The 16982-nt window shown below is 45.0% G+C and overlaps 1 protein-coding gene across 2 annotated transcripts in view; it reads right to left on the bottom strand.

Annotated features, from left to right (window-relative positions):
• Positions 1-16982, bottom strand: part of LOC137432330 (NADH-cytochrome b5 reductase 3) — a 43032-nt gene that overhangs the window by 7797 nt on the left and 18253 nt on the right. For both annotated transcript variants that reach the window (XM_068124165.2, XM_078783097.1), the window contains exons 3-7: positions 6639-6711; positions 3506-3612; positions 3189-3318; positions 1550-1633; positions 1360-1445 (exon numbers count right to left, since the gene is read on the bottom strand). In XM_068124165.2, coding sequence (XP_067980266.2) covers positions 1360-1445; positions 1550-1633; positions 3189-3318; positions 3506-3612; positions 6639-6711 — 480 coding nt within the window. The remainder of the gene's footprint in view (positions 1-1359; positions 1446-1549; positions 1634-3188; positions 3319-3505; positions 3613-6638; positions 6712-16982) is intronic.

The following is a 16982-nucleotide window of genomic DNA, read 5'->3' as shown; positions in this document are numbered from 1 at the left end:
TAAATGCCTTTTGTAACCAAGGCTTTCCAAAACTCGTTGGCCATTGTACGGCTGCTCGTGGTAGCGTATGTGACAAGGATGTAATGATTAGATTTTGGTGAAGATCTGGATCCGTATCTGGCTCGCAGAATTTTTAAAAGTGATTCTTCACCATTGAGAGATAGGGCCAAAAACGATACAAAGCAGGATATCTCAAAAAGTTGTGGACGGATTTGGACGAAACTTGGTGGACAGGTTGGGTGTGTGACAAGGACGATTCGAATTTGGTGAATATCTGAATATGGATTCGGATATGAGAATTATTTAAATATTGATGTGATTCTTCACCATTGGGTGATGGGGCTAAAACCAACATATAGCAGGATATCCCAAAATGTTATCGACGGATTTGGATGAAACTTGGTGGACAGGTTGTGTGTGTGTGTGACAAGGACGAATCGATTCAATGTTGGTGAAGATCCGGATCTGGCTAATTTAAGTGATTCTTCACCATTTGGAGATGGGGCTATAAACGATATATAGCAGGATATCTCAAAATGTTGTGGATGGATGATTTTGATTATATGTGATTCTGTATTTTCTGGTCTACTCTGGGATGCAAAACGTAAACTGTTCACCTGGAGAGGTATGCTCTATACTGAGTGCCGTTCTAGTTTAATCAGTTTATCTTTACATCATTATACTTACTTGTATCAAGTTCGACTTGGATCCCTTCAGCTGTTCTTAAGTAATCACGGCAAAGAAAACCCATCACGGACGGCCAGCTGGACGGACAACCTGAAAACAAAATGCCTCTGGCGACTGTCGGCGGAGGAATAAAGGAGCTGGAAATGGGAATAAAAGGAGCAGACAGGGAGAGGATAGGGTGGGCAGAAAAGTTCTGATATTTTGGTGTACACTCATACCCATCCATCCATATTGTCTCACAGCTGTGGGGTTGAACAATTGAATTGACTGTTGGACAAGTACAAGTACACAGAATTGGTCGAGACCCCTCGTTCTTGGGACGGGGATAGCTATTCGCAAATTTCTCAGGGTGCCGGATACAATTTGCCAACTCTGCGAAAGATACCATGGATCTTTAACGTAGCGTGTCCATCCAAGGGATGCCTTACCCTGCCTGTGAAACACCAATCAAACAGTTTATAGCTGCGTTGAGATTTGAAACCAGCCTAGACAGCTTGAATGTATGCATACCTCTAAAGTCTAAGCTATCAAGTCAGCCCACACACTTAGAATCGAGAAAATAATTTTTCATGTATCCTGCATTCGTGAAGAGACCATGTGATTCCACATCAAGCGAAGAGACCACAGATGTACGACATCAAGGTTGCCAGATGCCATCGTAAACAACATCACCTCGTTAGCAAAGATGAGGTGGCAGCTTGTATGGTCATCATGATCCATAGTAATACGTTTGATGAGCTGGAGCATAGGAGTGATCCCTGAAAAAGCAAACGTTATTTCTTTAGGCAAATATTCTGTCAGAAGCAGTAGCAGAAACAGCAAAAGGAGGGCGATGATGAGGTGCAAGAAGAACAATACTGACCGGTCCCACCGGCGATGAGTCCCAGACGAGACACCTTTACGGTCTTTGGTGCAGATGTTTTGTCCGAGCTGATGGAAATTCTGCCTGCACAGAGTGGTAGCATCGACTAGTCATCAACAACTCGATGGGAAACCTCAGGGAAATATCTAAAAGGGCAACTCACACACCTCTGGTTTTATAGTTCAACATTGTTCACATCCACAAGCAATTTCTAGGTCATATTTCCTCAAAACCTCGATGTATACACCAAGAAAGCGTTTTTTTCCAAACTGACATTTTAACAATATACAAGGACTGTATTTAAGAATTTTTGATCAACATTCTCTCCTGGTGTTGGGCTAGCGGCTAGAGTGCCGGCTTAGGATCCTAGGATCCTGGGTTCGAATCGTTCGAATCGAATTCGAAATTCGAATCAAAATCGAATCGAATAAAAAATTCGAATTAATCGCTCGCTGAATCGTTCGAAAGTTCGAATCCCAGGTCAATCGCTGAATTAACACCAGGGGGGTTGACTCAGCCTGTCATCCTTCCGAGGTCGGCTAATTGAGTACCAGTTCACTGGTAATTCCCTGTTTGTCGTTAAAGGCGGCAAAAAGGGTTGGCGTCAGGAAGGGCATCCGGCCGTAAAACATTGCTTCAAAAAGGGGACCGAAAAACAACAACAACCACGGTTCCCGAAAAAGGCCAACCCCCGCTTTGCGGGGAAAAATGGCCTCTAAAGGTGGTTATTTTTTTTTAATATTCTCTACAATATTGATAATTGTGCAAAAACCAAAGGGTGAGAAAAAGGGCAAGAAAAGGAGAAAAGGGGCAAGAAAAAGGAGAAAAAGGGCAAGGAAAAGGAGAAAAAGGGCAAGAAAAAGGAGAAAAGGGCAAGAAAAAGGAGAAAAGGGGCAAGAAAAGGAGAAAAGGGGCAAGAAAAAGGAGAAAAAGAGCAAGGAAAAGGAGAAAAGGGGCAAGAAAAAGGAGAAAAAGGGCAAGAAAAAGGAGAAAAGGGCAAGAAAAGGGGCAAGAAAAGGAGAAAAGGGGCAAGAAAAAGGAGAAAAAGGGCAAGGAAAGGGAGAAAAAGGGCAAGAAAAAGGAGAAAAGGGCAAGAAAAAGGAGAAAAGAACAAGAAAAAGGACAAGAAAAAGGAGAAAAGGGGAAAGAAAAATGAGGTGGCAGGGGAAAAAGGAAAGACTGCAGGGCAGGTGGTAACTGATTAATCAGAGCCCATTCCATCATTGTAATTTGGCCATTCAACAATGCTATAATGGGCCTATGGTGTACGTGTGTAAATGCATCATCACCTACTCCTCTGAAAGCATTTGACCAAGGAAGCTGAAACTTACAGGGATTAGTGAGGATACCCGGAAGTTGTGATTTTGCAAATTTCGCTCGATTCCAATCAGGTTTTGAAAAATAAATTTTTTTAGACAGTGAAATAGGCGGCCTGTTGCCTATATGCAGCCCAAATAAAGGGGTATAGTAGAATACCGTGTTGCACGCTTGGAAGTGCCCATTGAGCCGATACTCTGCTAGTGATTATTGATGGGGTAAGGCAACGCTTTGGTACAGAGGAAGTACATCCTAAGATTTAGATGGACAGTGAAAGAAACCAAGGGATATCTGTCGAGAGAGCTGCCATAATCACACTCACCTTTTCCCTGGTAAAGAAGCCTGCCACCAGGGCCCTTGAAGTCAATCGTGTCACCATTCCTCAAGTTGTCCAGGTATTGTGACATTTTCCCTCCCCCTGGGAACTTTGAATGCACGTCCTTCTTATATATCTACAGACCCCACAAACACACACAAACTACAGTTCAAAAGCATCTTAGTAAATATTGTCACAGATGAAGGTTTTTGTTTAAAAAAAAAAATTAAACATGTTATAACACTTGAAAAGCATTTCATGGAATCTTAAATCATGGCAACTCATGTGGCAGCCGAAGCAACACAATTCCAGAAACAACTTGCCTTTATCACCAAATCGACGTAGCCTAGGTCGTTGTTGCTGGACACAGGCGTGTATGGGCGAACCACCAAACTTCCGTCAATCTTGGCGGAAAGGTAAATGTGTTGTCCTGAACACAGCACAGGGCATATCACACCTTGGTCACAATAACGGCCAAACTAAAGGGATACTCAGTGGCAGAGTGATTGGTGTATGTCAATTACCACGAATGTTACCCACAATAAAAGTTAGTTGAGGTGATGCTGCAAAGACAGTGATGAACGCAATGACACATCACCTTTCAAATTGCAAATAATTCCAACTGACAGAGTGCGCAGCAGCTTCACAAAGTACGAAAATGTGTGCAAATAGAATTGCCCTTTAATTCCCATAACCACGACACACAATCTGCCGGTATACCGAGGTGCGTAGTTACCGACTACATTCATAACCAGTACATTATTCATTACTGGACAATATTGCGGTGTCGTGTAACGAGGCCTGTGAAAAATCACTGTGGAAAACAAGCATGATGGAAGCAAAAGGCTAAATTGCTGCCTCAAGACATATCAATGTCCAAATCACCTTTGAGAGAGTGCCGCCTTACTCTAAATAATAAAAAGGGCTCATGCACAAAATGGTGCTTCAGATTCTTAGTTGGCATACCTCAACATTTGATTCAGAAAAATAATCTTCCACAGTTAACCTGTTTGTCAGCTTTTCCTTTTGGCTTACGTGCCCCGTGTCTGCTCACCTGGGGCATCCTTCTACAACCAGACTCGGTGGCAAAACTATTTGAGCATCCGTGCTGAGACTGGTAGGGCGGTGGTTCGATTCCGACCCTATCCTAGCCCAAGACATAAAAAATGGTATGTGCTGCTTTCCTGCTTGAGGCCTAGCATTTGAGGATAAATCTAGAACAGCACTCATTAGAGAGCATACATCCACCTGGTTGGCCATATCACTCAATGGTGAAGAATCGCTTTAAAAAATTCGACTAGCTGGATCCGGATCTTCACCAAAATTGAATCGATTCTTCCTTGTAACACAAACTACCTGTCCAACAAGTTTCGTCGAAATCCATCCACAACTTTTTGAGATATCCTGCTATGTATCGTTTTTGGCCCTATCTCCCAATGGTGAAGAATCACTTAAATAATTCTCATATCCGAATCCATATTCAGATCTTCACCAAAATCGGATCGAATCGTCCTTGTCAGACCCCTAACCGGTCCACCAAGTTTTGTCCAAATCCATCCACAACTTTTTGAGATATCCTGCTATGTATCGTTTTTGGCCCTATCTACCAATGGTGACAAATCACTTAAAAATTCTAGTAGCCGGATCCGAATCCAGATTTTCACCAAAATCGAATCATTTTGTCCTTGTCACATACGCTAGATCTCTGCCAAATTTCATCCGAATCCATCCACAACTTTTTGAGATATTTTGTTCACAAACGGAGAGACAAACAGACAGATGAAAAATCACTCGTAGTGTGACACTTGGCAAAACAGAACAAAGTAGAATGGCATCCTTTTGACCTCAAAAATAATTAGTGGTTGAATTCAGTGACCTGATATGCAAATAGTCTTCAGAGTTCAAGTTAATCTGATGAAAATTGACAATTTTAGAAATTTGGCCAAAGTTGACCTTTTGGCCTATGCTGACCTTTTGGCCTATGTTGACCTCAAAATAGTTGGCGGTTGGTTTCAGTAAGCTGATATGCAAATCATACTCAGATTTCAAGTCAATCGGATGGACATTTAGGATTTTAGAAATTTGAAAAAAGTGGTTGCCCTTTGGCCTATGTTGACCTTTTGACCTCAAAAAATATATAGGATTTTGTCGAACCACGAACTCTACAATTTGGTGAAGTTTCGTGAAGATTGGTTTAAAATTGTGACGTGTAGGCAAGTATAAGTGAGTGAACAGACAAACCGTAGTGATCAACATACTTGGGAAAAAAAATATTTTTGGACCAAGTAACAAGACAGACAGACAGACAGGGGTGAAAACAACCTCCATCCACCTTTGGTGGACAAACCTCGTGGTGAGGATGAAGTTCGTTAATTGTCTCAAAATATAAGAGGCATCATACAGATGGTGTCGCCAGTCCCTGGTGTTGGGCTAGCGGCTAGGGTGCCGGCTTAGGATCCTAGGATCCTGGGTTCGAATCCCGGTCAATCGCTGAATTAACACCAGGGGGGTTGACTCAGCCTGTCATCCTTCCGAGGTCGGCTAATTGAGTACCAGTTCACTGGTAATTCCCTGTTTGTCGTTAAAGGCGGCAAAAAGGGTTGGCGTCAGGAAGGGCATCCGGCCGTAAAACATTGCTTCAAAAAGGGGACCGAAAAACAACAACAACCACGGTTCCCGAAAAAGGCCAACCCCCGCTTGCGGGGAAAAAATGGCCTCTAAAGGTTTTTTTTTTATTTTTTATTTTTTATTTTTACAGATGGTGTCGCTGGCACCAAGGAGTGCTCACAAAGTGACATCACTACCCCGTAGCTGAATCGCTTTATCTGAAGTCAAGTCTGGTGTGATCTCACGTACTCGTCTCCATGCGTGTGCACCAATTGGCGTTGTGGCTCCTTCCCGTCGAAAGAAAATCTGCACGTGCCTACCTGTATCTGTACGTCTGTTCGTTCGTCCAATTACCCTTCGCTTGTTCACCAGTTCCTCTTTCCATTTTATTATCTATTTTATTTTTGGGCATCGGCTCTTCCATGCGTCTCACGTGTCAAATGTATTTTGCAGACTTAGAAAGATTGGTGAAAAGAGGCATGGAGTATTACGTAGATTCCAAAAGAAACGGAAAGGGGGATGATAGTTTTGTTTTTTTTAATGGCCGTCATGGCAAGACAGCTCACAAAATTAAAGATACGCATTCCAAATCTCTTAAAAAATAAAAAGTAATGAGGAATGCAGATAAAAGGCCTTTATTAGGAAACGATTTTGCAAATAACCCGAACATACACGTATCACATGACAGAACTCAAACGATGAAAATGGTCAAAGTACACAATTTAGAGAAGGGCGGTGTGGTCGAGATTGCTTCTTCGAACGGCGGACAAGGATATTAACAATCAAGCGTAACACAAGGACAAGGGCAACGAATAGACGTTGGACAAAGCAGTTTTGAGAAAAACTCACCAACAGCAAACCCCAGGCAATGCTCGGGAGTAGGGAGAGCGAAGCGGAACCGCCTTGTATTGTGAGTTACAATCTGTAAATACAACAGAACACAAACCGAGGGAATATGAGCATGCACACCTGTACTGCAGCGCTCAAAATGAACATGCACACCTGTACTCCATCAGGTTTCTTGCTCGGCTTATTGTCGGGTTGGGATGGGGGTGGGGGAGTTAGATGGATGGATTTAATCTTTACAACAAAGAGGGCTGCGAGCTCATTGAGCGGAAGTAGTAACTAATCACAAGGAGGGAGAGTGATCACACAAGACAATGTTAGGGGGTGCAGACCGGGAGTATTGCATTCATGAAGGGAAGGAGGGGGAAAGCAGGTCCATAATATATTTCAGGTATCCTTCCAAACACAAGTCTGCTCAGTCCTCAAAGTCAATATCCTGGTGGAAAGATGCAATCTAGTCTTGGTTTCAAATTGCAGCACGACATCTGCTTCCACTACAGCTACTAGGAGGCTATTCCACAAGTTTATCACTCGCAGCAAAAACAAGTTCTTCCATACATTCGTATTGGCTCTCAGCTTTAGCCGTTTCAAACCGTGTCCTCTGGTTATGATGGAAGCATTGCGCCGTCGATCAGGGGCGACTTCACTGACCATCATGAATGTCTCAATCATGTCAACAATTACACTATGCATCAGGCGTGATACCTTGCACTGACAAAGTAACAAACAAGAATTCTTCGTTCGTATGCAACACAAGGCTGCCTGGTAGCATAACTGGCTGATGTCATCGCTGCGCCGCTGATGCAGTGCCCTCTACTGGTTAGGGCAGGAATTTGTCATTTGTTCAGGGTGTGCTGGCGACGACTCGCCAACTCTTTACGGAGAACACCTTGGGATCCTCGATGTCCAACAACGAATGCTGGCAGCCGGGATGCCAAATTTAACACTCATCCGAGGGACGGCACACATGTTGACGAATCGCCGTGCCTGTGAAACACCAGCATGGCGGTTTATAGTTGGGCCGAGATTCAAAACAACGCCGGACAGTTTTGAGGTGAGTGTGCACACCTCTAGGCCATCCTGTCAGCCCCACAAAAAAAGACTGAACAAAGAACATAAATACCAGCGAAATACAGGAATACCAACAAAGCATAATATTTCACAAACAGCTGTGGGTTGAACAATAAATGACCTTCAGCACTTGAGGCCAAACTGCAAAAAAAAAAAAAAAAAACACAATATTGCATCAAAGTAGAAAAGACAGGAATTATTCCACTTGATTTTTAAAATAACAGCATGGAGGCAACTTGGAGTTTGGAATGTTATTGGAGATTCTGAATCATTCAAATTACCATCAACACAAGAGGTCAGCAGCACAATATTCACAAGCACAAGCGGTGCAAATGCTAACATTCCAGGCTTTCCCTTGAACTAGTATGCATGTTCCAAAGCACAAACGAAGGCCAAAGGAAATGCCAGGTAACAGAAGGTGAGAAGCCAACACGGACAATGGAGCAAAACGAACAGGTAAAATGGGAACCTCGACAAAAGCAAAAGACAGAAAGGCAAGGTAACAAATAGTGACAAAACAAGTAGGTAGCACAACGAGACTGAAGAAGACAGGTACATACTGAAGCGGACAGGATAATTGCAGATAAGCCAAAATTAAGATACAAAAAAAAGTGGAAGCTAGAATTAATGAACAAATAAAACAAGACGTCGTGCAGAGCACGATACTCGCAAAAGCCACCCCTCCCCAAAATAAAAAGTTGCCATGGATACATCAAATTGTCCATTTCATCATGATTATAATAATTGACTATCTCAAGCAAAGCTCGGGTCAATCGGATTAAAATTGTTATGAGAAGTTCGACCGTTGACCTTAAAACTAGTTGGTTTCCCAATTCAGTGAGACACTAAGCAATTGCTGTTTAATTTTCAAGTCAATCAGATGAAAATTTATGATTTTCGAATTTTGACCTTGTTGACCTTTGACCTCAAAAATAGTTTTTTCACATTTCAGTGTCTCAATATGCAAATGCTGTTAGATTTTCAAGTCAATCTGATGAAAAACGACAATTTTGGACATTTGACCCCAAGATGACTGTTGACCTCAAAATCAATAGGCTTCTTCCTTATGACCATCTCTATCATCTGGTGAACTTTTGTGAAGATCGGTTTAAAATTGTGACCTGCAGGCGACTGACGTACAGACAGAATAACGCACAAGACCAACCAATATACTTGAAACGTCTTCAATTTTGCAAGTAAAAATAAAATTAATCGTGGGTAAGGGAGACCCCGAGATGCCATTGTTCTCTCCCTTAAAGAACTGAAGGGAAGAGCAAGATTTTAGCGACTCAGGGAGGCAATCCCACAATGTGGAGAAGAGGGAAGGTGAGCAACAGACTTGTGGAGGGTAATGGCAGGGTTTCTCCATCTACGTTTGGTGAAATAAAAATTGGAAAAATAGGAATTTTGAGATGAAAAAATAGGGAAAATAGGAGTAACAGCGTGCATTTCTCCATTTATTTCCAAATGAGACATGATCAATATTTTTTAAAGGCCTCCTTATACCCAAAAGCCACCCTATCCACCAAGTTTTATATATAGGAATGGTACGCCAGACGCAGAGTTGTAGCTTGTCGTCTATGACACTAATTCGTATTTGTTCTCCGCAGGCAAAAAAGCACTGCCATTTCAGAAAACATGCCTCAAACAATTTAATTTAAAAATATATATTTTTGAAGTATTTTTGGCATGAGCAAATCCACAAAATAAACCCATAAAGTGATTCAAATCGCTTTGGTCAACTTTTACACAAACGATGCAAACACAATCCGGATCTACAGCCCAGATACAATATGGAAATGTAATTACGATGCGACTTAGTTGTTTGTATAATTTGGCTCCAAACAATGGTTTGCCTCACAAATATTCCATGCATAACCAGGTTACACAGTTGCTGATGCTTACAACTACAGGCTTCTGGTGTATCGATAAAAAAATACACTGAATATACAATATATTGTTGCGGTTCTCTCGGCGGCCTTCTTCCCCTTATCAAGGGGGGATTAATCCCCTTGTCTTTACTGACCTGGCGGAACCGCGAGATCTTGGAGACGGTGGCAGGGGTTTTCGACGGTCCACACGGTCTCCACGTTTTTCAAAGTTAAGTCTGTTCACAATTGTATTTTGTCGAAACTGTATTTATCGTTCGGTGTGTGAACTTATAGTGTCCCCCTTGGAAGTTTCTCGGTGTTTATCTTTCATATATTAATCGTTTGTTTGCCGCGTCACGAGCAAGGCCTTGCAGCCGAAGGCTTCCCCCGTCGAAGGTTGTTCCTTCCTTCGCTGTTTTGCTGGCTTTTTTGATTTCCCCTTCTCCACCAAGCTTCACCAAACATCTACTATTTGTCTAACGTTGTAACCCCCACACCCCCCCCCCCCAAAAACAAACAAAAAAACAAACAAAAAACTTTTATTTCCCTTTCTCCTCGTGTGCTTTTGCCTCTGCCCACGTGCGCTGTCTCGCCCCGCCCCCATTTTCCCCTTGCCTTCCACCTTTTGCCCTGTTCAAGTGACTCGTGGTCGTCGCTCTAGGCTTCCTCTCCCCATTGGTATTTTTGTCAATATAAGATTGTTCTTCACAGTTCTGTTTAAATATGTTTCAACTATCCCCTTCAGTGTTTTATTCAGTGGTTTATTACAACACGCTGTTTTTCTTCTTATTTAAAAGGCTCCTTTCAATTTCCTCTTCAACTCATTCCATTTCAAAAAAATATTCAATCTCTTTTGATTCCAAATCACTCCATGCTCTAAATTCTCATTCATTCCATCCCTCCTCCATCGTTCTTAAACGAATCGCTAACTTGAAAATCACAACAAACCCAATTTGTTATATATATTCATCTTTCATTAATCATCCACTTTCTAAACTCCCCCCTTGCCCCTCCCGTTCAAATCTCCCCCCCAACCATCCATCCCAAATTCTCCCTCCTCCCACCTCCTTCTCAAAGCTGCCTCCTCCCCACTTCGTCTCCCTTCTATGTCATACCTCCACCTCCCCCAACCTTCGACTTTCCTCTGCCCCCCCCTCAAACAAACTCTCACTGTGCCTCATTCCATCACCATCAAACCTTTCATCCTCCTCATCCTTCCCTTTCTTGTAACTCTTCTGTAATCTCTGACACACTATCAACTGCTCTTCCTACATCCCCCTCTCACCCTTCATCTGACCCTACCCCTCCCCTCCCCTGTCCTGCACCCGATGCTCCCCCTCTCTCCTCACTAATGGTATGGACCTCAAACATCCGGGGCCTTCGCTCAAACCTGATTGATCTCTCCATTCAGGTTGCTTCTGAAAATCCAGACTTGATCTGCTTAACAGAAACTTTCCTCCTTCAAGATGTCTCTGATTCCTTAATATCTCTTCCTGGTTACTCCCTCCTCCGGTACGATAGACCTGAGCCTCGTCCTGGTGGTGGGGTGGCTATCTTTATCAAAAACTCTCTTCCTCACTCTCCCTGCACTGCCCTCTCTCCACCCCACCCACAGGAGTACCTCTGGCTACGGCTTCCTCTCCGCTCCCACCTTTTGTTCATATGTGTTCTGTACCGTCCTCCAAACAGTGATGACTCCATTTACATTTCTCTGTCGGACAACATGGACCAACTTCTATCAACTCATCCAAACTCTCTCTTCCTCATATGTGGCGACTTCAACTGTCATCATGCCAGCTGGCTGGGTGTGGGTTCATCTCTCACCAGCCATGGCACCTCAGCAAAGGACTTCTGCGACTCATTGGGACTGACACAATCTGTCAATTTCCCGACCCGGATCTCAGTCAATGGAGTATCTTCTCTTCTGGACTTGGTTATGACTAACTTCCCTGCAAATGTCTGCTGCTCTTCTTCTGTTCCAATCGGTTCTTCTGATCATGTGCTTGTTAAAGTGGACATCTCTCTGGCCATTCTCAGAGAGCCTCCTCAGCGTCGACGAGTCTGGCATTTCACTCAGGCCGACTGGCACGGTCTGCAAGCAGCCATCAATCAACTGGACTGGTCTCCCATCTCTAATGCCTCTGACATCAATTCTTCCTGGGAATTCTTCCAAAGCAAACTGCTTTCTCTCATGCACAGATTTATCCCATCTCGTCTTCAGTTGTCTTACCCTTCCTCCCGTCCATGGTACACTGAATCTTGTGGTGAGGCAGTTGCCCTGAAACAACTTGCCTTTGCATCTTGGAAGGCAAATCCAACTGAAGGCAATCTCAGTTCCTTCCACCAAGCTCGAAACAAGTGTGTTTCTACCCTCAGGAGTGCCAGGAAGCACTATCTCTCCACACTCAAGATTGAACTCTCAAACCTGTCTCCTTCCTCCAAATCCTGGTGGCGTCTGGTCAAATCCGTTTCTGGTGTTTGTTCCCCCTCCATCCCCTCCCTTACCTCAAATGGCTACACAGTTGACACCGCACGTGACAAAGCCGAATGCCTCAACTCTGTGTTTGCCTCAAAATCTTGTGTCCCAAACTCATCTCTCTCTGTTCCCACCTTTCCCAGTCGAACCCAACTGCTCCTGGACTCTGTATCCTTCTCTCCTGACAAGGTGGAGAAGTTTTTATCAAACCTCGACGCTGATTCTGCAACTGGACCAGATGGCATCAGCCCTCGGGTCCTAAAATCCTGCTCTGCCGCTCTATCTCACCCTCTCTCTGTTCTTTTCACCCTCTCTTTTGCTCAAGGTCATCTGCCAGCATCTTGGAAATCAGCAAACATTACCGCTTTACACAAAAAAGGTGCAAAAACAGATCCTTGCAACTACAGACCAATCAGCCTGCTCCCAATTATCAGCAAAGTCATGGAATCCATCATTGCTTCAGATATCAAATCCTTCCTCTTCTCCAATGGCTTGATCTCTGATCATCAATTTGGATTCAGACCAGGTCATTCTACTCTGGACATGTTGCTTCTGCTGTCTCAACAATGGATGGAGGTCCTCAATGCCAAACAGGAAATCAGAGCTGTCTCACTTGACATATCACGTGCCTTCGATACGGTCTGGCACCCAGCTCTGCTCACCAAACTCACCTCCTATGGTATTCAGGGAAATCTCCACTCATGGCTTGCGGATTTCCTCTCTGGTCGTAGGCAACGTGTGGCCCTGAATGGATTTCTCTCATCTTCCCTTCCTGTTCTGGCTGGAGTTCCCCAAGGTAGTGTTCTGGGCCCTGTGCTATTTCTGGTCTTCATCAATGATCTCTCCGACTCTCTGGAAAATCCTCTCTATCTCTTTGCTGATGACTCCACTATCTGCCGCTCCATTCCTCATCCCTCAGATCGGCAGTCTGCAGCGTCCTCACTCTCTGCAGACCTGGACAAAATCACAGACTGGTCAAACAAGTGGAACATGTCTTTCAATCCTGACAAATCTCACACTCTTACAATGACGTCTCTCCGAAAGGACCGACTGGAGAACCCTCCCATCTACTTTCTCAACAATCCTCTCCAAGAAGTTCTGTCGCTCAAGCTTTTGGGTCTCACTATCTGCCCTGATCTTTCTTGGGAAAACCACATTTCCAAGCTGGACTCCAAAGCCAGTCGCCGACTGGGCATCCTCCGTCGTGCGAAGTCCTTCCGTGGCACACCTGAGCTCCTCACCACATACAAGGCTTTCATCCGCAGCTCAATGGAATACTGTTCCCCCCTCTGGGCTGGTGCTCCTGCCTCACACCTTGCTCGGCTTCATGCTGTTGAGGCCAAAGCTTTCAGAATCATTGGAATCTCCTGCGATGTAGTCAACTCCGAGGGCCTTTCACTCACTCACCGCAGGCAGGTTGGTGGTCTTTCTGTCTTCTACCGACTCCTCTCTGGCCTTGCTCCCCCAGCTCTCTCTGTGCTCTGTCCCCCCAATATTCCTTCAGGTCGCACAAGATCTGCCTGCAACCCTCTTATGGTTAAACTGCCAAAGTCTAGGCTCTCTGCTCACCTTCACTCTTTCATTCCCCTTTTCTCCTGCCTCTGGAACAAACTCCCCCACTCCCTTCAATCCCACTCCTCCCTCCAGGTCTTTAAAACAGCTGTTCACCACCATCTCTTATCTTCCCCCATCGAAAACCTTGATCTTTTCTACCCCCGGTAATTCACCCCAGAGTCCTTGCAGTGTTCATATGTTTTATTCCTCTCCCACCTCCCCCCCCAAGTCCTCCCGATGTCCCTGCTCTCAAATGTTGCGTTTGTGTCCTTCCCCCTCTCTCCCCATCTTGTCTGCCGCTCCCCTTGTTTTTTGTGTTTTGTGTGTCGGTTTGTCTTTTTGTGTGATTAATGTTAGCTCTTTCACGAGCCTCGATCTTGTATACAAAAAAAAAAAAAAAAAAAAAAAAAAAAAACCCGAGACTTATTACGTCCTTTCCGGGCGAGCGCAAAATAGGGTTTCGGGACCAAATTCTCGTTCGTACCTAAGTACTCGCGCCGCCACGGAAACGAGGAAACAAGCCTCGCACGAACCACGTGTGATGGTAGTACGCCGAGCGGTTTGCGTACACGTGATCCGCGCAGTCTTAACTAGTGGAACCCGATTGGAGCGATCTTATTCGTGCCACGCTTAGTCAATTGGAGAAATCACGGGAACGATCGAATCAAGAAGAAAGGAAGAACAGATAGGGTTTAATGATTCCCACACGTATTTACAGTTCAGGACGAAGAGACACAGAGAAATCCTTATACAGTCTTACTTATCCCAGCACAACGGGCCCGTCTCACACACTCACACAGGGGATTGCAGATGGGCAGGTGTTCCCCAACGCATCCAGGGATGGTCCTCGTCCAGCTCTCCACGGCCCACGTGCGTCCCGCAAAGATGGTGATCAGCGAAGACAGGGCCTCGTGGCGCGTCTCTCGAACAAAGGAGATATATCGGGCGGAACGGCAAGGGGCGGACTTTTACGGCGAAGGGCGGTTACTCAGCCTCGTTCACTCGCGCGGCTGAAATGCGCTATATCGATATGAACGCGCCTGGCTGCGCCCGCGTATATCTAGCGACCAACTCTTCTTCCTCAATTCACTGGGTGTTGGTTAGCACGCGCGTTCTCGTGCAATGATCAAGTTCTCTTAGCCCTCCTCTACAAGTCCTTTTATCGCAAGCTCCCCGATGCAAGTCCTCCGCTTCAGTCCTTTACAATGCTGCAGTCCTTTCGAGGGCTTTGCGTAGCGGGTTATATAGGCCCGCCCCACGAACCTTCTGGAACACCAGACTCTTCTCACCACGCCCTCTGACGCCACCACCCCTGAGCTCTGATTGGCGGCTCATGCTTACCGTCATCGTCTCTGCCGCTCCGCCCCGACCCTCCTCCGCCTCCCTCGTGTTAACTCGCCCAAAATGAACCAACGTTAACAAACTGTATTGCGGGTACGGACGTAGGATGATCGGTGGCAGTAGGGCCTATTTTCCTGGCTTTACACAATGCAGAATTAACACTGGAAAGGGCCTATTCTCACACATACTAAGAAATAACTATACTACAAATGAGGCTACATGTTGCTTGTGTGACTATCTATGGGGGGCAAACCTTTAACCTTTATTAGGCTCACTTTACAAACCTCAAAACCGTAGCAATATGATAGTCAGATCCAATAATTTACACAACTATTCCCATCACAATATACACAATTATAAAAGTCTTTGCTCAAATCATCACCAACGTTTATGAAAAGCCTTTGTATTCCAGTCTAAAATGAGTATCAGTTTGTCAAATTCTTCTCGGCAGCAACCATGGATTGGATCATGGACAGCTTATTTTGTACTTTCCTCTGATCTTCTCTGGGTTCTCTTCTTTCTTCGATACAACTGTGTCAAAGACTCTTCCATTCTCTTCCATGCCGATTTGAGCATAACTTGAGCGACAGCCATTTCTGTAAAATCTCCCTCACTCAAAGCCTTCTTTAGTTTCTTGTTTGCTTTGTCAGGAAGACTGGTGCTCATCACTAATGACATCTGTTGAATAGATTATTTCTGAGCAAGGGACTCCTTGGTCTTCCCTAGAACCTCACTCTTATGTGAAAGCTCTGCCTCCTGTGAAAGTGCTCATTGGTTAGACGTTTTATACAGTGTGCCATCCCGACAAGAGCAAATAACCTTGAAATTCAGATCGGCAGCTCAGTTCGATGTTTGATCAATCATCATACAAAAATAAGCAAATTTGGTGTCTGTCTGTCTGACGATTTTTGACCACGATACATTCAGTCGTTACTTATCCAATCTCAACCAAATTTGACAGGAGGACTAAGGGTCACACAATGAATGTTGTAGCGAATGAATACCCCCTGTCCCCCACCCCCAACCCTGCTCCCCAAGGAGGTTTTCCCTACCAATGAGGTTGAGTGTTGGTGTATATCCATGTGTTAAGATAGCTTCCTTCATCGTGGTGTTCTTCCAAGGCCACTTCTAATAACAAAAGCATAATATTGTCGTGCGGATGCTCTCAGTTAAGACCAAGCATCTACGGATGAACTAGAGCTTACTTTGAGGCGTTTCCAATACAATGGCGGATCGACACACGAGCCGAGGGATTGGGGGAGGATGCCGGCTTACCTGTCGGTCCGGCAATGTGTTCTCCTGCAAATTAATAACTCAAACCAAAACGGGTATAAAATGTACAACGAGAAATATTTATTACAGACCAGATACAAAGGACGCGACAGTAGAACTAAAACCTAGGTTGGGATCTCACTCACAGACTTCATATGCAAAACAATGGGAGAATGAATCAAAGGAACCATTGTTTGCACATCTGTGCTTATCTATCTGGATGTGTCATCCGTCAGGAATTGTCTGGTTGTGCAGCTCCGTCGTCCAACGCGGCTCCGGTTGGCGCGAACTGCCTGGTCGTTGGCGCGGAGCTGCCCTGGTCGTTGGCGCGCCCACGCGGTCGCTCGTCAGCACTCCAACCGCAAGCCTCGCTCGTCGTTCGTATGCGAACGCAGGGGAAGAGAATCATCGGCGCTGGTCTCCCAACCAAAGTCCAAAGGCAGGAACAGGTCCAGCACGAAGGGACAGTCCAGAGCAAAAGGCAAAGAGAAGAGAGAAGCGGAGGCGAAGACAGGCAGAGGTGAAGAGAGAAAATGTCCGCCGCTCCAAGTCTCTTGTTCGGCGAGCTCTGACGTCACCCGGGCCTCTTACCAATTCACGAGTCCCCTCCCACCAGTCGAGCGACCCGCCCACCAAACCCTCGGTGTCCATCCATCACGCGGTGAGCGTGGCCTCAGCCTGCTTTGTACGATGTTTGCCTGCCATGGCACCGTTGTATAGAGCCGCTTCCTGTCGGTCTTTTCGGTCAGTCATTGTGAGTGG

Source organism: Myxine glutinosa, chromosome 8 (assembly GCF_964187855.1).
Source record: "Myxine glutinosa chromosome 8, kmMyxGlut1.1, whole genome shotgun sequence".
Classification (NCBI taxonomy): domain Eukaryota; kingdom Metazoa; phylum Chordata; class Myxini; order Myxiniformes; family Myxinidae; genus Myxine; species Myxine glutinosa.
Note: the sequence above shows the minus strand (reverse complement) of the source record. Positions and strands in the feature narration are given on the sequence as shown.